The 24,514-nt window shown below is 37.4% G+C and overlaps 1 protein-coding gene, 1 long non-coding RNA gene and 1 pseudogene across 2 annotated transcripts; 1 reads left to right on the forward strand and 2 right to left on the reverse strand.

Moving 5' to 3' along the window:
- Nucleotides 1-2,164: 2,164 nt before the first annotated feature.
- Nucleotides 2,165-5,376, reverse strand: LOC106435020 (annotated as a pseudogene).
- Nucleotides 5,377-12,463: 7,087 nt separating this feature from the next.
- LOC106363073 (glutathione S-transferase T3-like) lies at nt 12,464-13,324 on the forward strand. The gene has a single exon (XM_013802878.2). The coding sequence runs from the start codon at nt 12,464-12,466 to the stop codon at nt 13,322-13,324; it is 861 nt and encodes a 286-aa protein (XP_013658332.2).
- Nucleotides 13,325-18,502: 5,178 nt separating this feature from the next.
- LOC125591692 lies at nt 18,503-24,171 on the reverse strand. The gene is made up of 3 exons (XR_007327798.1): nt 23,437-24,171; nt 22,785-23,340; nt 18,503-22,200 (listed from the first exon to the last, which is right to left on the reverse strand). It is a non-coding gene; the product is annotated as an uncharacterized LOC125591692 (long non-coding RNA).
- Nucleotides 24,172-24,514: the final 343 nt, after the last annotated feature.

Consider the following 24,514-nt stretch of genomic DNA (forward strand, 5'->3'; position numbering starts at 1 on the left):
GGATAAAAATAGTGTATATTTATGGTTGGAACTATGATACTAATATATGACAAAAAAACTCATTTTTATTTACTCGATAATTCATCTCGTTACTATATTTCAATAATGAGATTATATTGGTCTTCAATATATAATATATACTATTAAGTCACACATATCATTTAAATATATTTTGAACAAATACCACACTTTGAAAGAAAAAGAAAAATGATAAAAACATAAAAATTCAATTGTTAAGATTCAAAACAAAGAAAATAATAGTAATTTTAAATCAATTTTGGATAGATAAGTGGAAAATATCCGCGCTTAAAAAAACTAGTTTTAATTAAAAATATCGGATATTTACGAAGATAAAATTTATGTATTGCTTTGAACAAAATAAATTATATATTGAATTATCAGATGACAAAAAAAAAAAATATATATTGAATTATCTTGAAGGCCCAAGCTGAGTTAATGCTTGTATTATCTTAAATTTAAAATCAAAATGCTTAAACCTATTACAATATTGAATGTATGGACTTTAAAGAACCGAAAATTTATATCAACTAATTAAAACATAGTACTAGAGTTTCTTCAAGGATATTTTTTCAAAAATTATATTAATAATTAACTGAAGATTTTTTGATAAAGTTGAGAAACACATGTAAAAACTCTCACATGAGTTTCTCAATGTTATTGATTAATTAATATATTTTTTTGAAAGATGTTTCTACAAAATTTCTAATGCGGATAGTCGTTGACAAACAACAAACATTTAGTTGACTATTTCATAGTTAAAAAAAAAAACATTTAGTTGGCTTTAAGAAAGGATGAACGGGTTTTGCGATGATCATCTCGAAGCCGAGACCTACATGCATTTGGGAAGTGGCTCTGGTTTGGACATAGAACGACCATCAATGTCCAAAGTTTCAAGTTGAAGAATCTTTGTACTCTTACAAGTTTATGTGGTTTACCCCTTTCTACATATCTACAATTTACTACGTCCAGACTCCACGTTATTGCAATGTTTCTTCAATTTCCGTTAACTATCTGCCAAGTATAGGGACAAGTGCCTATTCCGACAACAATAAGAGCCGAACAAGTGGCACGTGACTATCTCAACTTTTAACAATGTGCCAAACTATCGTTAACCCAACAAAATGGCGTCGTTTTGATTGAATATAAAACATTTTAAACATGCTTCTTATGGGATTTGACCCTAAGACTTATCCTTTAAACTAGTTTCTTTGACCACTAGAGTAAAATTACCAAACAGTCCAAGAGATCAACATCATCAACGCACACCAGCGTCGCAACAGAGAATGAGTTTGCTCTTTGTCTTATTCCCTGACCACACCTACTCCAATCCCATCATCCATCACAGGAGGTCGAGGTGTTATTGTCCGTAACTCTTTAGCCACTCGCTCATATCGCTTCCAATATATACAACACGATTTAACAATTGCTACATGATTAATTGATTAGCGATTATGATGATTCTAATCGTGCCATGATTAGGGAGTATAAGGATTAGGCCAATGATTCATGTCTCTGTTTGTACTACTTCTAAATCCTCTGTTCCATTACATAGAAAAAGTTGCAATTGGAGAAGACAGAAGAAACATCATAGTGTATATAATTTTAAATTTGTACTAATATCTTGAAAGTATAGCTAAGTCTAGTGGTTGAAAAGTATGGTTTAAAGGGTAACAAGGCTTGATTTCATCCTGCAAGGAACATAATTTTAATTGTGTCTTTTATTAAAATGATGTTGTTTTAGTGATTTAACGGTTGACTAACTTATGTTGCTGGCAATGTAAAATTAGTCACGTTTTTAAAAAGTTTAATTTTTTTTTGAATTATAATGGAGTTGGAGTAATATTTAGCAAAGTCATTTTTCCGGGTCGTATTTAATATGACTGAAATTGTTGAGGTCGGAATAGACTCTTTTCCCACCAAATATACAAATTAACCATATTTTTTTATATGACTTAAACAAGCTACATCTTAAAACACTATTAAGTTCGGTGTTTTGACTCGCAAATCTGCGTTACAAATAATCTCAGTTTTCTAGATGAAAAAATGGTGAATTCACCATAGTAGCAAAAAAATTAACAAATAACCATAGCTTGGAAAGTGTGTCAATTTAGCACATCAATAGACATTTTACTCCTTCAGAAATGCATGAGCGTTTGCATTACAAACACAATAACCAAATACCATTCTACTTATATAAACGATATAGAATAGTCTGTTTCAAAAATAAATACAACTATAAAAGAAAATTAATTATATTAGTATTGTTTATTTGTATAGTTCATATGGTGAAATTAACAATCTGTCTTGAACAGTGTTTTTTTGGGTCGCACAATATTGGTATACAAGCCAAAAAAAAACCCTTTATATCTTCAGTTTCCATAGACATATAGGATTAAAGATAGGAGCAAATGTGTCCTAAGTTAAACAGTTCAACAGAATACATCCATGTATTTACCTAATTATGAAGAAAGTGGTCTATAAAGAATGCAATTTCTTTGAGGGAGGGAGAAAGAGAGGGAGAGATATTGAATGTTTTGAAACAATTCTATTCTATGATACATAAATAGAATATAATAAAAAAAATAGAATATAATACAACAATATATTATTTGAACAGAGAAAAAAAAAGAGATAAAGATGAAGGAAAAAGAGAGAGGAAAATAAAGATGGAAATAGGGCATAAACATATATGAAACACGAAAAAAATAGAAATTGTAGCTACAATTCTATTCTACTTTTTATAAATAGAATATATTTGTATTATAACTGCATATATATAATTTTACAAATATATGTTAGTTTTACAAAATTCAAAAATGTCATATACAAAAAAAAAATCTATGCTTTTTATAAACATATAAAAAATTTGAATATATAATTTTTAAACTTATAAAGTTAATTAAAAAGAGAATTGAAAGTAAGAAAGGATAATATAGTAAATATTATAGAAATATCATAGCCATTTGATTGTAATGGGTATAGGCTTAATTGTGTTATTTGCTATAGTCATGTTGCCAAATTTCCCTGACAAAAATAGTCTCAGTTTTTCTGAAATTTGAGGAATCGTATTCTTGAGCAAATATAAGAATAATTTATTCTCTTCTTACTCTTAGTGCCGATAGCAGATTTTAGAAATGAAAATCACAGATTCGTTGGTGTAAGAACTAGAATTAGGATAGGAAACACAAATATTCATTTCATTTAATAACTTCTCAATTTTAGGGCTTATAACAGAAAATAATGCAAATATATAATGTTAATCATTTAGATATAGTTAATTAAGAAAATCATATGAAACTTAGTGTAATCAAAGTCGTTCCTCGTAAGGAACTCCGGTAGATCTAATCCACGACTCTCCTTGTAGAAGTTTTCCCACCGTAAATTGTTCAGCTTCTTTGGGATCTGTTATCACTTTGAATCCTTTCCACGTGACTCTCTTGACTGTACCAGCTCCTGGGCCGCTGTTTTGGTATTCTCCGTAGAACAAAGTAGACAGACGTCGTTCGTCGTTGTCCCACGGAGCCCAACCGGCCGGATCAATGAGATCATCTATGGCGGACTTCATAAATACTACTGTTGCATAGTCACCCCACGGTCGTCCTAAAAATGTCTTTACTGTTCCCTTAACTGGAATGAGATCTTGAGCCGCCCTTATTTTGCACTTGTGAATAGAAAACCACGTGTCCCTGCTTTGGGTTTGGCACTGTTGAGCAGTTATCATGTTCTGTTGCCCCTGGAGTGGTTTTCGGGCCACAATGTCGCAGTTCTGGAACACAGCTGTTGCTTGTCCACAGATAAAGTCGACCGTCCCAGTGATGTAACACTCGCGGTAAAATTGTCGCTCAATGTGGGCATAGAGCGTGTCTTGATAGGCGTCCATGCGGCAACGATATATCACCGCCTTATCGGCACTGACTCTGAGAGCCACAGCTCCTTAGTTGGCCCGGCCATAAACCCCTCTCCGTCAACGGCTGAAATTGTATAAACGAGTATTAGTATTCCTAAAATCATATATTAACTTGGAAATAAAAGAAAACAATAATATTCTAGAGAAAAACATGAAAGTTACCAAGTGTTGCCGAATCGTATGTTCCTTTACCATCAACGTGGTTCCAACTACCGGTGATAGTTGTTAAGTTACTTCCCTCGCCTAGGATTGTTAGATTCGTTTTATTCTTCCCGATGATAACGTTTTCAAGGTAAGTGCCTCTCTTCACTAATATAGTATACCGCGTCTTGCTATTCTCCGGAGCAGAGGCCACTGCCTCCTTCACGGTTGTAAACTTTCCACTGCCATCCTTTGAAACAGTAACGTCTGCCTTACTTTCAAGCGCCTGTAATAATATAACATAAGAAATTCTGTGAGCGCCAATATAATAATGTTATAACAAGAAATATATGAAATTCAGTTAGGAAACTCAAGGAGCAGTAGTTATACTATAAAGAACTTAAGAGAAATTCTATAAGCAATTAAAGAAAAGGAAGTATGTTTAATCTCTTGGTTGTTGCTATTTTACTCAACAAACGTCACAATAACTAATTCACGAGGAAGAATAATTAGGGTTTTGGCTATAAATCAATGGATCCGTATTGGTTCATATTAGGCTTTATCTTGAGTAAGAAGTTAAATATATATACTCTTTGATAATTTATTATCATGATGGGCTTACTAGAAGTTAAAGAACCTAATATAAACGCTAATTCAATCAATGAAATGTTAAAGCGTAATTGTTTATAACCTCCATGGATATGTTCTTGGTGTGACCACGTTGACCTGAAGAGAAAGATGGCAACTGGGACGTGTCTGACGGATCTTGGAGTTGGTTCGAACCAGCGTCCCATGGTACGGCCAACCCAGAAGAAGAAGAAGGCAGATGGATCTTCAGGGGTTTTGCCCAAGCTCCTAGAGTAGGTACGTACAAGAGGAACCGAAGCCGGAGAAACGGGAGAAAAGACGGTGCTTCTCAGATCAGGAGAATCGACGGCAACGACAGGCTGTGAATCTCCACCAGCGACGGTTACCATAGGGCCTTTGTTAGGCACCGGCGTGGCCATGTTCTTGGTATGACCTTCACGTTGACCTGAAGGGAGAGATGGCCAGTGGGACGTCGGGTACGACAGATCTTGGAGGAGGTTCGAACCAAACTTTCGTTGTACGGACAGCGCTGAAGGAGAAAGCTTCAGTGGCTTGGCCCACGCTCCTAGAGTAGGTACAAAAGGAACCGGAGCTGGAGACACGGTTCCCAAGTCAGAAGAATCGACGGCAACGGCAGGCTGTGAATCTCCACCAGGTACAGTGTCTTCAACAGCTGCGACGGCTACGATAGCGTCTTCGTTAGTCACAGGTGATTGCATTGTGGAAGAGATCGAGATCGAGAGAGAAAGAGAGATCTTCTTTTAGTTAGGGTTTGACGTTAATTTTTTCACCAACTGGATTGCTGCTTTAAATATGAGTTCAACAGCCTATTGTGGCAAGTAAGTTATGTTCGACTTCTTTCACATAATGACGATGCACAAAATATCGTGCGAGTGGAGTTAGGTTCGACTGTGCACAAAGAAAAATCATCCATTTGGGTTTAGTTTCAAATAAATTCATTTTCTATTAATAGGTGACTATAGATAATAATTTATTATAAAATTTTGAATATATCATGTTGTATGTTCATGTGAAAAATAAATATCTCAACTAGAACAAACCATTGATAAAAAGTTACTGCACATGATAAAATTATCTTCTTTGTTTGAATTTTTTTATTTGTACCGTCATAAAGATTATAAAGGGTCATTTTACGCTAGTTACGGTACGTTGAATTTAGTAGTGCTAAATGGGGGAAAAAGGTGTACTACGACAGAGAATCATGATTATCTAGTATTTATCAGAATTTTTTAACATACATATTACCTGAGGTTATAGTAGTAAGGATATAATTTAGTTTATTAAAATTTGTTTGACCCTAACTGAAGTTTGTATTGACAAGTAGTGGTATCATTCAAATAACATTCCGAATCGGTCACATTGGATCTTGGGTATTTGACATAACCATTTTTCTTGTAAAAGACATGGCATATACCATATATATTAGCATATCAACAAAAAACTAGAAGAAAAAAAAATATATAGTGTAAATGCTGATTGTATATCTTGCACATGCATGCAAGAATAAGAAATACACGCTACTGAAATTTCGATGATAATTGACGGCTAATCTATTCATGCGTACGTACGTGTACATGCAAATCTATTAACAATAATTTTGTTGGTTTCGCATGTAATCACCATCTTAATTAATGTCATCACTTCTAACTAATTAATCTTTTTATACTTTTGATAAAATTATGAAGAGCGTGTTATATCATAAATTATTACGATGACCAACAAAAAAGCTATTTACCTTTACGTGTAATATTTAAATACTAAACAAACAATACTTGGATGAAAACTCAATTTCAGGTCGCTTAGTTACTTACGAACTGTAACCATACATTTTAATTCCATGTGAAGCTATCACTTCTTTGCGTGGATGCACAAAGAATATTTATTTACCTGTTGGCTGGTAGTGAAGAACCATTGCCAAAATTTGTCTATGGTTCTTTTTTAATCTTATAGATAATAATTTTTAAAAACCCTGAGGAAACAATTAATTCGGCATGTTGTGATCTTTCCATAGATGTCTAAGATCATTTCAAACGGTAAAATTCTTATCAAAGTATTTTTAATAATACGATAAAAAGAAATAGTAAAAAGGAAAGAAAGGGCAGCAGCTTTTCAAATGAGGGTTCGTAAGAAACCATCTAGAACATAGTTCCTCAAAAAAGAAAACCCATCTAAAACATTTTAAACCATTTGTCATCTTGTAATTGGATTTATCTTTAAAGTAAAATGAAAGTTAATTCTTAAATAAATGCATAGTGGTTTGAGATATTGGGCATTGAAAGTTAGTTCCTTATGTCAATGTAAACATACCCGTTGAGGAAAGTAGTTCTGCAGATGCATATGTTTTTCTCTCTTCCCTCTGAAGATCCTATATTAGGATTAAAGACAAACGTAATACTCAACTTGTGATTATTCATGACCACTTGTTCATAATGACATTATTATAGTTTCCCACTCAGTCTCAAGACACTGCAAAACATATATGTGTAGTGCATAATCTAACCATTAATGGTTATAGACTATGCAAACCAAATTTGGAAGATATGATAAAATTACTTATCTATAATAATAAAGCAGAGTTTTCTCTAACCTCAGCTCTCCACATCAGCACATAGCATATGGGGCTTTTGTTCACACGTGGCGTGATCTTTTCGATCATTAAAAATGTTCTTTTCTGTTTTTGTGGGCTTCGGTTTTTAAGTGTCAATCAGTGGCCCACTAATTTGTTTCTCATACTGGACCTGGATTTATTTAGGGTTTCTTTCAATAGATGTTAGAGGAGTGTCCCTTTGCGTCTCACCATATCCCAGCAACGTTTCTGTGACGTTTGCAGTTTCCGTTTTCACTTCCATTAATACGGCGTCTCTTAATCCATTCATCGAAAACCCAGTTTCTAGATCCTCTATACCGACAAGAAAGTCCAAAGGAGTTTAGATCTTGAAGCTTTGATATATAGATTACGATTAAGATTGTAGAGTCAAGAACCAAAAGATGAGTGATACACATGTGTTATGTTGGGTTATTACACAGGCGAGAGGTTTAAAGAAGCATATGAAGAGGCTCAATGCTCCTAAATATTGGATGCTTGACAAACTTGGTGGTGCATTTGTTTATCTTCTGCTACGAGAACTTCCGTCTTATCTATGATACCAAAGGACGTTTCCGTCTTCACTCCCATCAGGGACGAGGAATCTAAGGTTTTGATCTCTCTTGCTCTTGTCATAATTTAGAGTAATGCTTGACATGAATGTGTACCACCAAGATTTGTTTCTTTTCTTATCTACAGTTTATGTTTTGCAAAGTTAGAACTATCCAGTTCGAACAAAAAGGATCCAGTTCGAACTATCCAGTTCGAACAAAAAGGATCCAGTTCGAACAAAAAGGCATCCTTTTCCTGAACACATACGATGGTCGCACATTAGTAATGAAACCATTAAGATCGACTTGGGGGAGAACAAGATTGTTGAGTTCATCAAGTTTGATGTCGGGAATGTTGTGATGGTGGCTGGGGGTAGAAACAGAGGGCGTGTTAGTGGGATTAAAAACAGTGTGAAGCATAAGTGAAGCTTTGAGACTATCCACATCCAAGACTCATCAGGACATGAGTTTCCAACAAGGTTGAGGAATGTGTTTACCCTTGGCAAAGGGTCAAGGCCGTGGGTGTATACGTAAGGGTAAGGGTGTTAAGCTTACCATCATTGAAGCAGCCAGGCAAAGGCTCTCGCTAGCCAACATGCTGCTTAAGTTTGTGACTTTGAGCTATTTATTATGTCTTTTTTAGATGACTTTTATTTTACACTCACTTTGTATCTTTCGGTTTGCTTATAAGTTTGAAACTTGTGTTTTTTTTTCTTAAATCTATTTCAAGTATTAAAAATGGATCCATGAAAAATCTCTAAATAGACCGACTCTGCGTATGTTGGTTTGCTGCTCCGTTTTGAATCTTACTTTATTTTATCAAAAGTTTAAAGGTGTCAAACATTTATGTAATTTAATTGATTTGCAAAATAATTATGTACTAGCATGTGACATCTAAAGACAACTTATGCTACGTCCGGGTTTTCTTATATAAATTTTAATATATTTAATCTATTATATTACTATTAGAATATGTAAAAATCATTTTATTTATTTTTACAAAAATATAAATTATAATTTGAATTTTAAATTCTTAGAGTGCAAACGCTAATAATATTGATATATATATACATGTATATATATATTATATGACTTAAAAACTATATGTTGTTGATTTATATCTTTAAAATAATTAAACACTGAATTTTGTTTCTTATAAATTTTATTAATGCTTTAGATGTACCTTTCAATTAATTTTATTATTCTATTGCGATAAAATCGTGTAGAATTACATGTTTCAATAAAATTAAATTATTTAATTGGTTCGAGAATGTAAATTTTGGGCTTTGTTAATTTATTGTGTTTCAATCTTTTTTGCAGCATCCTTTTGTAGGATACTGACCTCTCACCCAAATGAAATAGGATGTAAATTAATATATTGTATATTACTTACCGTCACTATTTTGTTGTGAAGAGAAAAGAGTGATTTAATAGATACTAAACTAAATGTTTGAATTTAATTTATGATGTTTCAATTTTTGTTTTTTCAGTAAAGGAATAATAGTTTATTTGAAAAATGTAATTTATTTTTTACTTTTAAGAATATAATTTATTTTTTCTTTTTGAGTTTTCATATTTCGTTATATCATATTGTAGAAGACAAATATAGTCTTCATGATTTTAGCTCCAAATATTTTAGTTTCAATATGTTTTTTTGTTGTTCAGTCTCTTAAATTTCTGGTGCACAAAAAACAGTCTCTTAGTTTTATTTTGCGTAGTAGTAGTCATGTTTGGTTTGGACATGTACTCTGTAGCGATAAGTTTGCAGATATGTTTTTATTTTTGAAATTGTGTGGTCCATAACGTTGCACTATGGTTTTGAAGTTATGGTAGTGTTTGCAGATTTTTACCTATGTCCAACTTTACGAACTAATTTTCTTTGTGTTTTTAGGTTGTATTACTGATTTTGTAAATGTGGAAGCAAAGAAAGTGGTTTTGTTTTATTGATCAATTTTATCCATTATCGATGCGGTAACGTTTTTAGAAGCTTATAACTGTGAAGGAAACTCTTTAGATACATACCTCCACTGTTTATTTCAAAAACCTCAGTCTATGATATTTGCAGCAGCGCCATTTAAGATGATATATCATTACATTCATTTAAAAAATCAATGTTTGGATAATGACAATCCAGAGGCTCAGTACATTAAGGAGTTAAATCAATACTTTTACCACCGCAAATCTATCCATCTTTACCAATCTGCAGATGGAAACTATGACAACGACACATATCTTATGATATCTTAATGTTATGCAGAGGCAATTTCGAAGAGGTAAAAAAATATGGATAAACTATCCTGGAAAAATAGTCAATTCAGGTCCGATCAATGCTAGACCATGATTAAGAATTCACTTAATGGATTCAAAATCATATTGAAGACAGATTATTCAACCAATACATCCACAATAAAGTCATTAACAGATTACCACATCCATGACTTAAACAAAGCATGCGAAGATTATTACTATTTTAAGAGGAAGAATGAATTTATTATCTTCATTCAAAAATATATTCACACAACAAAAACATGCATTGGTCTATTTTTATTGAATCAATTAGTGAAAACCACTTATGTGATTTCTCTTTGACCTAAGAAACTTCGAAACAAAGTAATACATTACTGTTACTAACCACTACCAACTAAATAAAAAAAAACAATTTTGAACTCATTAGAAAATAAAACATACGAACCCGGCGCGTAGCGCCGGAATACCACTAGTTAATTATATAATCAAACTTTTATATTTAATTTCCATTCTGGGGTTACGTGGTATGTATGACTAGTAATAGCCTTGAGAGTAATTTTTACAAAACCATATAATACAATTACTATGCATTCTAGTACTAGTTTTGCACCTCTCAAAAGGAAAGCAAAGAATTATAATTTATTCCTTTTATTTAAGAGGAGAGGAAGGCACAAAGAAGAAGTAATGCTTCCTCTTAGACCAACCGCAACGGCGGTCCGTCACGGGTCCGTGGCCCAAATCCTTAGCTTTTTTACAATTAAAAAATTGTGAATTAGGCTCAGCTTTAGACGGATTGGTACGGACCAGTCCGTAAATAAGGCTTCGAAGGATCAAGTCCTTACTGCACGTGGCGTCTGATGGTTGGCCCGGCGGGATGTTGTGTTGAGTTATGTCGAAAAAAAAAACATTCGCGACCGAAGGTGAGAAAAAAAATCAGAGCTCTCAACGAAAGGCGATTTCTCTCCATCTTCGATTTCTCTCCATCGTCGATCTTCAATGGTAGATAAACTAATTCTGTGGTAGATTTAAGGATATGTTAGCTTCCATGTTGTTCTCGTCTCCCTCTATGCTTCGTATTTCCTTTGAATCGATTTGGGGATTTCTTCCATTTATGGTTTCAAAAATTTTGGGGTTTTGAAATTATTTTCAAATCGTTTTCAAATCGTTTTCAATTGGGGATCTTTTGGTTTGTAGTTAGGGTTTCAATCGATTTAGTTAGCTGGAAAACTCATCACTTGTTTTCGGTTTCAATTCGTTTTCGTTTTCGGTTTCGGTTTCAATCGATGTAGTTAGGGTTTCAATTCATTTTTGGTTTCAAAACGTATCTGTATGGTTTCCTGTGGCTTATATTTTTCTTGTTTCAAAACGTATTTGTACGGTTTTCTGTTTGCTTAATGTGTAGCTAGTAAACTGTTTAGTTGATCATATATCTAAGTTAATGTGTTCTTAAACTCCCTAGTGAATGTGTTCTTAACATAGTTTCTGGTTTTTTGTGCAGGCCAACGAACATGGGACAAGACTATAGCTACACTCAGCCTTCATCAGAGGAGTTCGACATCAACTCTTTACTTGAAGCAGAAGCTGCTCTCTACGGGGATGAAGCTCAGAGTAGCTACATAATTGCAGAGGCGGATCAGTACCCACCAGAACCTGAGGCTGGTGAAGGAATCTCGAGGACATGCTATTGCGGTAGTGAGCTTGTTGTTGAAACCTCGTACACTCGTAAAGATACAGGAAGGAGGTACTTCTCCTGCAACAACGTTGACGATGGAGACTCCCACATCTGGAAATGGTGGGATGTGGCGATTCAAGAAGAGCTTCGTGAAACGCAGACACAACTTAGGATGGTCAAGGATCAATTCTTTGAGAGTGACCAGAAGGTGGCTAAGCTTGAGAAGATCGTGGGTATGTTAACTAAGAAGACATTAGTGATTAACTATGGTTTGGCAAAGGGAGTTAGTGTACTGGTGTTGGTAATACTGGTCATCGTTATGGGCTGGTAAGTTTCATACCTTATTTAGATAACTAATTTGATTTAAAATTTGAAATTTTAACTGTTTTATCTTATGTCATTTAAGGAAGAGCTTCAGAGGATTTAAACATCAATGTCAGAACTCGAGATGGGGTTGGCAGGTAACTTGTTTCACGCTTACTTACTAGTTTCAGTAATAAAAAAAACTTATCTCTTCATGCTTTAATTGTTTTTAATGCTAGATTTGATAGAATCGTACTTGTTAGGTTTAAGTGTAGCTAGTGTAGAACTTATTAGTATGATTAGAGTGGTGGTAAATGCTTGTTTGCTTTCTATCTGCCTAACAACTCCGAAACTAAATGCGAACTTACTTTTTATTGGTTACTTAAGGGTTTGTGTTGCTAAGAGTAACAGAAACCTGTAATCTAAACATGAATACCACAACTGGCTTTGTTAATCTAATGTATAGTCAATCTTCAGTTGATCTTGAGTCACCCGAACCAGCTTGGTTCGGGTCCCAAGGTCCTGATGAGTTTGTTTTCCACCTTGGTGTCGAGTCTTCTTTCCAACCTGGTGTCCAGTCTGCTGTCCAGCCTACTGTCGAGTCTGCTAACAAAGAGAGGAGGAAATGGTCTCCTAATGAGGATAAAATCCTCATTGGTGCTTGGCTTAACACCAGCAAAGACCCCATTGTCAGCTGTGACCAGAAAGCTGAACGTTTCTGGAAGAGAATTGTTGACTACTACAACGCAAGCCCTCAACTGGTTGGGACAGTACCTAGAGAGCTTGGTCCAGCGAAGCAGCGGTGGGCTAGGATTAACGAGCAGGTCTGTAAGTTCGTTGGATGCTATGAGGCGGCGTTGAGGGGGCAAAGAAGTGGTCAGAATGAAGACGATGTGATGAAAGCTGCCCTCGACTCATTCTTCAACATTTACGAGCACAAGTTCAGCCTCGAACATGCGTGGAGGGAGCTGAGGCATGACCAGAAATGGTGCACCACCTATATGGTTAAAGATGGTGGGAAGGAGAAGCGCAAACAAGTGGTGGACGTTGATACAGAAGATGATGTTGCCGAACCTGAAAGCAGACCAGTTGGTGTGAAAGCTGCTAAAGCAGCTGGTAAGAGGAAGAAGAGTGGCAAGGAAGAAGAGATGTCACAGCTTCAATCCATCATGGAAATGAAAGAAAAGCTCTCTAAACAAAAGATTCTAGAACGTTTACTTGCCAAAAAAGATCCTCTCTCCGAGATGGAAGAATCTCTTAAAGTGAAACTCATGACTGAGATGTTATGATGATATTTAAGGTATTAGGTTAGTTTCATGTAGTTGAAAGCCTCTTTGATTGTTGTTTAATGCAACTAGGCGTAGTTACATGTAGTTACATGTAGTGATTCATAATCATGTTGTATTTTAATATTTAATCATCTTATAAACTCTTATGTGTAATCTTTATATTTAATCATGTTTTTATTTAGGAATTTTTCTATCTTTATGTAAAATTATGGTTTTTATCTTTAATTATTGTATTTTTATGTTTAATTATTGTTTTTTATGTTTATTTATTGTATTTTATGTTAAGTTATTCTATTTAATCATCCAATATATAAAAATTATATTTCATTAAACAAAAAAAATATATTTTTTATTCCTAAGAATTCCAACTTCGGAATCACTATTGTACACACATTTTTCACAAGAGTCCTTAACTATTCAAAAAATAATAATAATAATAATAATAATATTAATCTAATCCTAAGGACTCCATAATGGGTATCACCATTGTGGATGCTCTTAAAACAATTATACGAGTCCTATTTATTTATTTATTTATGTATTTATTTTATTGCTGTTAATTATTTCACTAGCAAAGTTGTCAAACCTATAATTCGGCTATAACAATTCTTATCATGCTAATTATGAATCCAGTTATAAATATGTGGTTAAGACTTAGCTAGTGAAATATGTAAACACAGTGACCTACTTGTACAACTTAATGTTGATTACTACCATTTTGGATAAATAACGTTATATTTTTTTTTGAAACTTAAATAACGTTATGTCTTAATAGATAAAAACAAATATATGACTATTTATGCTACATAGTATAGGTAACAAGGCGTACCAAAAATTAGCCAAAGTCCTATATGATTAGAAACGTTATTAATTCGGTATTTGATTAGCAAATCTTAGCGTTACATTTTTCTTTTGGTTTTCTGTTACCTTTTCGAAAATTATAAAATCGAAAGATAAGAAATCGTATCACTCTCCAGTCTCCACAATTAAAATGTCCACGTGGCAAAATTTATACCGTTAATAATGTTGGGTGAGTCGATGATAAATTTTTTTTTTTTAAACAAGCTGATGGTAATTTTTTATCGACTATAACTCATTTTCTACAATTTTTTACTGCGTACCCCAATTGTGCTTCAGAGAAATGATGAACGTGTCTATCGAAAGCTTTTAAGGATACAAACAGTTGTTCTCCCTGGTCAAATACTTAATGCTGTAAGTTTTTTGTTTTTCCTATCGGAACAATTGTTGTATATACAGACACTGCAGTTGGCAGTGGCATTTAGTCCCACAACCCTCTTTCAGTATCCAAGCCATGTGGATCGACATATATCAAGAGTTATCTGTATAAATAAATATTGTTTTGTCAAAGTTCAATTTAACTACAATGTTGATTATCTAAAAGGGCATTTTACAATATAACTACATTTTTTATGAATTTTGTAGAACAAAAATAGTTCTCATTTGTTGTTTATTTTACTTAATTTGCTTTCCACCTTGACATTAGTTAATACCCCTTTAATAAATTAATAGAATTATTATCATCTATAGGTACACATTCCCTTTATACTAAAGGAGAAGCATTTGGATTAAATGCGTTCACCTTACCTTTGACATGTGGCGGCCTCATAGGAATTTGAAAACAAAGACGCTGACGTGGCACATTTATAGACTTCTCAGAATTTTTTTTTGTGTTTTAACAACAAAGTTTCCTAATTTACGTTAATTAGCGAGACGATCGTTTAATCATTGAGAACAAACCGATTGACTTGATAGAAGGCGGAGATTAGTTAGATGAGATAACTAGATAGAGACCCGCGATGTTTATGCAGGCGGAGATTGGTTAGATGTTTATGCAGTGTTTATGCACTCGGTGATATCTAATACCTAATACCATTACGGTGTCTGAATTCTATACCTAATACCACGACAAAGTGTTGTAGGGTTGTAGAGTTTTGTCCGAATCTCAAACAGAGAAGGTGTTCTAGAGTTTTGTCCGAAGATCATGGTTCTCAAACCTTGCTCAGAGACAGAGAGATTCGAGCAACTTGGAGGAGGCTTCGATGGAAGCATCTTCAGTAGTTCTCAAACCTTGCGCAGCCGTTACGGCAGGGGAAGAGTGTTCCACCGAGTTGGAGACGGAGGCCCTGGAGGTTTCTTCGGTCGTTGACAAAGAAACGCCAGAGAAAGCGTAAGGCCGAGCTCGATCCAGAGGAAGAAGAGGAAGAAAGCGACGGTGAGATTGAAGAAGACATGATTGAGGAGAGCGAGGATGATGACATAGATCTCTTAGAGGTGCCAGAGTGGGATGTGGACAGCTTCGATGGTTTGGTGTATTCTTCCTCTATGGAACGATATCTGAATGTCATCTCAGTTCTATACGTTTTTTACATTAAGACAAAAAGGACGAATTGTCATATACGTAAATTAGATTATTATGGTTTAGTATATTATGATTTATGATTTGCATACAAAAAGCAAATCACGTTTTTTTATGCAAGATTTTGTTGTTAGTTCATGCACGAGAAGGACCAATTGTCATATACGGAAATTATGATATTATGGTTTAGAATATTAAACCGATATCAATCAAGAGTACACATACCGAATTAAACCATCTGTGTGGGTGTGCTCGATATTTAATTGTTTTGAGTGATTGGGAAGGTAAATTAATGATAGTAAATTGCATATATTTCACATTTTTATGTTATGGCAATATATATATCTTAGAGTGCTTGGCAAGGTTAAAATATATGCTACTTTTTTGGTGGTATACGAGATCCACCGTGCATTGAATTAGGTTTAGAAAACCTATATAAGACTCCTTTATCCCATTCATATAAAGCATTCCATACACTTGAAACCTAAGAAATTAATCTCATTCTACTATGATGGCTGTGATAACTGCACTGAGATGATTACCAAGTTCGAGGACTTGAGTCAAAGTCTTGAAAATCATGACCAACACTGAAATGATTACCGAGTTCGAGGACTTGAGTCAACCAAAGGTATTGTAATATATTATATGTTTGAGTGTTTGATTCATTACGGCCATTACATGTTTTTGTAACATTTTTTATATTGTAGGGAGTAGTGAATACTTTGTCTTTGGAAAACTCTTTAATTTCAGATGCACCGGAGGTAAAGTATTGTTTATTTTAATTGGTTTGACCTCTTTGTGACACCCGTCACCTCCTATATGGAGGACAGCGTGTCACCCCCGACGCGTCATCATACAACAATGTGACACCCGTCTCCCTGACACTAAGGACGACGGGCCACCAACAATATCCCGTAATATAAAAGCCCATAAACCCGACAACTCTCACCCATGCCCAAATAAAATCCGAAAGAAAAGTCAAATAGCACCAAGTCCGTCCATATATCACATACTTGTTTGTCTCACCTGAAAGGGGGAAGAGTGAGGGGTGAGCGACAGGGGAATCGCTCAGTGAGGTATGGGATGCTACCCCGAAGTCCATGGACCCGGACATAGCACTCCGAATAAATATAATTTAATTCTAATGCATGTCAAACACAGTACCTAAAGTACTCAAGCAACAAACAATGGTCCTAGCGAGGTGCGCACTCGCCGCCCACTAACAGGCCAAAACACTACCGAAAAGGTGCTCGGTTCATACACACACCGAAAAAGTGCTCGGTAACACACGCCCGTAGACGATTTATCGACACTTCCAGTCTACGGCTCAACCGGTCGACTAAAGTTGGCCGTGACCTCCATACAATCCGGCATACAGCAGTCCGACTCTGTATCCGTCTCCAAACAAAAACAATCCTAGCTAAGAATTTACATTAAGTGAAACAATCAATGTTGAATCCTCTAACCCCCTAGTTCCGGTTTATGCAAAGAACCTAAAACTAAACAAACAATGACAGACTCGATTTCACACAGACGGAACACATTAGAAATAAATTATACTTATTCGAGGTCCTAAGCCGAATAAGAGAAGTTCGGGAATAGACCCTCACCTTAGCAATAGAAAAGTGTTGTCTATGAACTCCAGCTGCTCAAATAGACTCCATATCTGAAATCAGATCGAAATTCTGAGTCAGAACGCCTTTCGAACGGTCGAAAACGGAACTGGTAAAGGTTTTCGGAAAAGTCAACCCGCTGGTCAAAGTCAACCCGGTCAAACTTTGACCGGAAATCGATTTGACTAAACCGACCGGTTTACCCTAACCGAACCGAAATCAATTTAAACCGGCTAACCGATCGGTTAACCGAGTCAACCGAGTTGACTCACTGAGTTGACTCGGCCGAGTTGACCGAGTCGCCGGCGAGTCACCGGTGTCGGTCACCGGCGAGTCACCGGTGTCGGTCACCGGCGGCGACGGCGGTATTCCGGCGGCGGTTGTCGGCGGCGACGGCGGTATTCCGGCGGCGGGGGACGGTGGTCCGGCGGTGGCGACGTTTTCCGGCGGCGGCGCGTGTACTTCACGCGCACGCAGAGGCGAAACTTCCGGAGGCGCGTGAGGCTTCGTCCGGGCTCCGATTGAGGCGTGGTTGGTGTCTACGGCTTCGTCTCGACGAGAGGAACACGATGGTGGTCTTGAATGCACGAGATGATCAATAGTTAGGAAGTTATGGGCGATTTACTAAACGGAAACGAAACTGAGCTTAAGGAATGCGGTTTCCGGCGATTACCTAGGGTGTTTATCGGTGGTGGCAAGCTGAACGTGGTCATGGCGCACGGTTTCTCCGGCGACGAGTTCAGGTGAGCTTTCTCTCTTCTTCTCCTTCTTCTCTCTCTCTTTCTCTCTCTCTCTCTCTCTCTCTCTTTCTCAAGCTTTAAAGAAGATGGGGATGGTGGGGAAGAAGGTGGAGATGGTGGAGAAGAAGGTGGAAGTGGTGGGGTTGGAGAAAGAAGTGGAGATGGTGGGAGTGGTGGGTCATTACAATTCTCCCCCACTTATAAGGAATTCGTCCCCGAATTCAAGTCATAAGCTGACATGCCCAATGTTATCATAGCAGAACCTCCAAAACCTCGAATACTAATCCTCGCTCGGCCTTTCAGGTCTCCTCCTGAGTCTTATCTCCCTCCCAACGAACTCGGACAAGCACGGTCGACATTCTCCGAACTGTTTTCTCTTGATGATCCAAAATCTTCAATAGATGATAAGGTCCATAAAATCTTTATGAACTCACTTGACGTCAACTGCAAAATAATTATAGCGCCTTCTCAACTTTTGCAATGCTGTCATATGAACCAAGTCCTAGAAGGCTGATATACTGCTGATAAAGTAACTGCAAGCAACTAATCCAATCCACTCCAGTGCAGGATACAATTCCATGTGTCTCGGTTTAAGCTCCTATATCTTCTGAGTCTTAGGCTCCTCCTGAAATGTCCTTAATTTCAGGTATATTAGGTGTCCATATGTAGCTCCAAATCCTTACGGCGCTTAGCTGCATAAATCTTTTGACGTCATGGGCTTCCGAAAGCCAATCCTTGAGTATGTCCTTTGCTCTACTGTCTCTTGAACCATTAATAGTTCTAACTCATATTGCTCCCCCACTTTGGTCCAACAAAGTGGTATACTATAAGGTCTACCATAAATAATCCTCATATAATAAATTTTTTTTTTTAATACTCAAAAGATAGCTGTCGATATAGGCAAACTCTGGTATAGGTAGATGCTTTCTGAAATTCCATCCCACGCAATCTCTGAACATATCCTTTAAGTTCTGAGTAGTCCTCTCTGACTGACAATATGTCAACGGGTGATAAGATGTATTGTCCCAAGTGCCTTCCGAAAGGCTCTCTGAAATGTAGATGTGAACTTCGATTCCCAATCCGATACAATGTTGACATCAATGAAACTTCCCAAACTCAATAATGTAGGTCTGCTCCAATTAATTAGCTCTGATTGTCTTCTTAATTACTTAGGAAATGGGCTGACTTGGTAAGTCTATCCATGACTACCCATGTGGCATCCTTTCCACATATGGTGATTTATAATCCAATAACAATGTCCATAATCACCATGCCTCATTTCTACTCCGGCAAAAGCAAGCTCAAAAATAACATAATAGATAACTGATCCTCTGTCATTGCCATATAACATGTCTGGCACCGCGACGTAATGTAGTTACAAACATCTTCATACTACACCAATTATAGTTAACTCTTCATATCTTTGTACCCTTTGGTGTTCCCGCTGCGTAGAGAAACACGAGTGATATGTTTGTTGTAAGATTCCTTTTCTTAACAACTTATCGTCCAACACACAAACTCGGTTTCGGTACAAGTATATCCTGCTCAGAGTTGTATGATATCCAATACTCCCAATCTCGATCTGTTCAACCAATCCAGAATGCTAACTTGTGCTTGTGTATCCTCCAAAGCAAATCTGTCTGCTCCAAAGTCCCAAGGACATCTGTCTCTCCATTGATAGTAATGGCACCCAACCTGAGACTAGCAAATCTCCAACTCATGAACCTTCTTGGTTCCTGAGATACAGCTCATACGCCTACCCAAGGCATTTATCACCTGGTTGTCCTTATCAGGTAGTATGCGATATCCAAACTATAGTCTGCTACAAACTCAATCCAACTGCACTGCCCAAGTGCAATTTTTAATCAGTGAAGATAAATATCATACTCTAATGATCCCATAGAATCTGGACTTCCTTCCCGTACAATCACGATCTCCAAAACTATAACGCAAATACCACTACAGCCTCTCTGGCGTGATGCATATGAATGACTTAATCCTCATACCTCAATTTAAATCCAATCCAGTATCTGACACATCACAGTAAGCCTCAGCCTCAGTAGAACCCAAAACTGGTGTCTTCATTAGTTGTGCTTCAATTCAGTGAAACTCCTCGAACAAAAATCTATCCAACCACACTTAACGTCTTTACATGTAGACCGCGTCTTTAACATTACTATTACGATGAAACCCTTGATGAACTTCCAGTAGTAAACTATCAACCCAAAAAGAACGGCTGATCTTTGTAGCGCTCTTAGGTTCCGACCTTCCCGAAACGGTATTAATCTTCTTTGGATCCATCAAAATTCTGCTTCCAAAACCATGTTACCCAAAAATACAACATTCCTCTGCCAGAAGCTACACTTCCTCAACTTAGCGAACAACTGATGCTCTCCAGGCTTATCCAACGCAATCCGCTAAATGCTCACAAATCTCCTTTCTATTCCAAAATAATCAGGATGTCGTTGGTGAATACAATCGCACACCTATCCAAATGTTCACGAAAACGTCATTCATATCTTCATGAATGCAACAGTGCCTTTGTCGACCCAAATGGTATCACTACGAACTCGTAATATCCATAACGGAAATCTGCATTCCGTACATACTCCTCAGCTATAGCAATCTGATGGTTTCTTTGATGCCAAGACAAACTTCGAGAACGATGAACCTCCATTAAGCTCTTCTAACAACTCGTCAATACGATGGTTACCATGTTCAAGTTTATGTAGTCAATATAAAATCTGAAACTCCCACCTTTCTTATTTACAACAACAATGATGCTCCCCATGGGGAAGAACTCGATCTGATAAATCCCTTATCAAAGAGTTCCTCCAATCGCTTTCTCAACTCAGTCATCCATGCTGGTGATAGACGATAAGAAACTCGTGAAACCAGTGCTGTTTGCTCCAAAATAAAATAAAATTGCAAGAGCGTCTCATGTGTCTTGTGGTGGCCTTTCCAAAGGTCACAAATATATCCTCATACTCTGCAATAACCGGAAGATCCTGCAGCCCATGCTGTCCATCATCCTTAACCATTGAAATGGTAGCCAAAAATCTCTCTGTTCTTATATCCCATAACTCCTCAGTATGTAGCATGCATGCACTAACAACTTCCATCTGCTCCAGCAATCGAAACTCTTGCCCTCAGGCAATCCAACACTACTTGATGCCGTGACAGTCAATCCATCCCAAGGATAACATCGTAAAAACGTAGCTCCATCTCTGATGAATATCCGAACAAATCGGCCCTCCAAGCATAACTGGTACACTGCGATGGATATAAATAGCTCCCAATGTCCTATGTCAGTTGTCCAAACTGACACATTTCTGAAACGATCAACACTGCCAAAATTGGTAAACATACCAAAGTGTAACTCCAACACCCACACAACGCAAGCTGCTGCACCCCAATTCAAAAGCGATCTCCACGAGTTCACAAAACAAATATATCTCCAAAATAGTCAATATACTCGTACACACAACAACACATGCCAACCAATGGCTCATACCACACACCACATAGTCTCCAGTAACAAAACTCGTGGAACGATTGCTTGAAGTGGGCTGGTGGCAGAAACGTCACATATCCACTCCTGGATAGCCTCGAAATCATGACCGAAGAACTGATAACTCCCGAGAAAACTGACGAACTTGGACTTCACGCAACTGTTGAACATCTGTCGAGAACCTTGTTAGTCGAAGGACGAATGACGATGATTTTTACTCATCGTCATTGAAAGAGACAATTGAGTTAGTAATTACTGGACATAATGGTGCTAAAAGAATTTCCAAATATATAAATAAATATATATTTTTTTTAAAACAAAAAGAACTTTGAAAACCGATGAAAACCGAATCCCCTGACCGCCATCCCGTGACGGAACCGGGATGGAACCCGCTCTGATACCAAATTGTGACACCCGTCACCTCCTATATGGAGGACAGCGTGTCACCCCCGACGCGTCATCATACAACAATGTGACACCCGTCTCCCTGACACTAAGGACGACGGGCCACCAACAATATCCCGTAATATAAAAGCCCATAAACCCGACAACTCTCACCCATGCCCAAATAAAATCCGAAAGAAAAGTCAAATAGCACCAAGTCCGTCCATATATCACATACTTGTTTGTCTCACCTGAAAGGGGGAAGAGTGAGGGGTGAGCGACAGGGGAATCGCTCAGTGAGGTATGGGATGCTACCCCGAAGTCCATGGACCCGGACATAGCACTCCGAATAAATATAATTTAATTCTAATGCATGTCAAACACAGTACCTAAAGTACTCAAGCAACAAACAATGGTCCTAGCGAGGTGCGCACTCGCCGCCCACTAACAGGCCAAAACACTACCGAAAAGGTGCTCGGTTCATACACACACCGAAAAAGTGCTCGGTAACACACGCCCGTAGACGATTTATCGACACTTCCAGTCTACGGCTCAACCGGTCGACTAAAGTTGGCCGTGACCTCCATACAATCCGGCATACAGCAGTCCGACTCTGTATCCGTCTCCAAACAAAAACAATCCTAGCTAAGAATTTACATTAAGTGAAACAATCAATGTTGAATCCTCTAACCCCCTAGTTCCGGTTTATGCAAAGAACCTAAAACTAAACAAACAATGACAGACTCGATTTCACACAGACGGAACACATTAGAAATAAATTATACTTATTCGAGGTCCTAAGCCGAATAAGAGAAGTTCGGGAATAGACCCTCACCTTAGCAATATAAAAGTGTTGTCTATGAACTCCAGCTGCTCAAATAGACTCCATATCTGAAATCAGATCGAAATTCTGAGTCAGAACGCCTTTCGAACGGTCGAAAACGGAACTGGTAAAAGTTTTCGGAAAAGTCAACCCGCTGGTCAAAGTCAACCCGGTCAAACTTTGACCGGAAATCGATTTGACTAAACCGACCGGTTTACCCTAACCGAACCGAAATCAATTTAAACCGGCTAACCGATCGGTTAACCGAGTCAACCGAGTTGACTCACTGAGTTGACTCGGCCGAGTTGACCGAGTCGCCGACGAGTCAACGGTGTCGGTCACCGGCGGCGACGGCGGTATTCCGGCGGCGGTTGTCGGCGGCGACGGCGGTATTCCGGCGGCGGGGGACGGTGGTCCGGCGGTGGCGACGTTTTCCGGCGGCGGCGCGTGTACTTCACGCGCGCGCAGAGGCGAAACTTCCGGAGGCGCGTGAGGCTTCGTCCGGGCTCCGATTGAGGCGTGGTTGGTGTCTACGGCTTCGTCTCGACGAGAGGAACACGATGGTGGTCTTGAATGCACGAGATGATCAATAGTTAGGAAGTTATGGGCGATTTACTAAACGGAAACGAAACTGAGCTTAAGGAATGCGGTTTCCGGCGATTACCTAGGGTGTTTATCGGTGGTGGCAAGCTGAACGTGGTCATGGCGCACGGTTTCTCCGGCGACGAGTTCAGGTGAGCTTTCTCTCTTCTTCTCCTTCTTCTCTCTCTCTTTCTCTCTCTCTCTCTCTCTCTCTTTCTCAAGCTTTAAAGAAGATGGGGATGGTGGGGAAGAAGGTGGAGATGGTGGAGAAGAAGGTGGAAGTGGTGGGGTTGGAGAAAGAAGTGGAGATGGTGGGAGTGGTGGGTCATTACACTCTTATTCTTGCAATGTTTCTTACGGTATGTTTTTGTACAATTCTGTAAATGTATTACAGGGTTCATTAATGTTGTCTGGAGGGTCGTCCCAGGAAGGTTAAGCTAACGCATTGACTCCTGCTAAATGCCGAGGAATAACCGTTTTTAACTTGGAGGAACACTATGACGAGAATTTGGTGAGAAGGAATCTGTGTTCAACTCAGATCAAAAAGGAGAAACCTGACAAAAGTAGCTGAAGGAAATTAGGGATTGCAAGACATTTTACAGAGGCTTTTGTTTTTATCTGTTGTTTTTCTTTACTATATTGCAATTATCTTTTTCAAGCGTTTTGAATTATGGGAGATAGATCTCTTTGTCGAACTTCTTAGTTATTCTTAAATTAATGGAAAGCCTCTGTTTTATTATTTTGTTCAAATTGTTTTACGAGTTATATACTTTAACATAACAACAATGACATACTAAATTTTACAATGTTTAAGCAAATAGTAATAAATTTAATTGCATTTTCTTTGGTACTAACGGTTTTACCAATAGCATACACTACAAGAAAACATATTTTTTACTAGGGCAGTATTCGTTGTAAATTCGTCGTAAACGAGGTGTTACGACGAATTAACGTCGAAAGACGTTTCGTTGTTAAACGTCCGTCGTAACGGATGTTTCGTCGTAAACGACTCGTTACGTTTACGACGAAATATATTCCTCGTAAAGCGCAGAGAAAGGATTCGTCGTAAACGACACGTAAAAATTCGTCGTAAAGCCCACGTAATTATTTCGATGTAAAGCACACGTAAATACTTTCGTTGTAAATCACTCGTAAACATT

This window comes from Brassica napus, chromosome C8 (genome assembly GCF_020379485.1).
Source record: "Brassica napus cultivar Da-Ae chromosome C8, Da-Ae, whole genome shotgun sequence".
Taxonomy (NCBI): Eukaryota; Viridiplantae; Streptophyta; class Magnoliopsida; order Brassicales; family Brassicaceae; genus Brassica; species Brassica napus.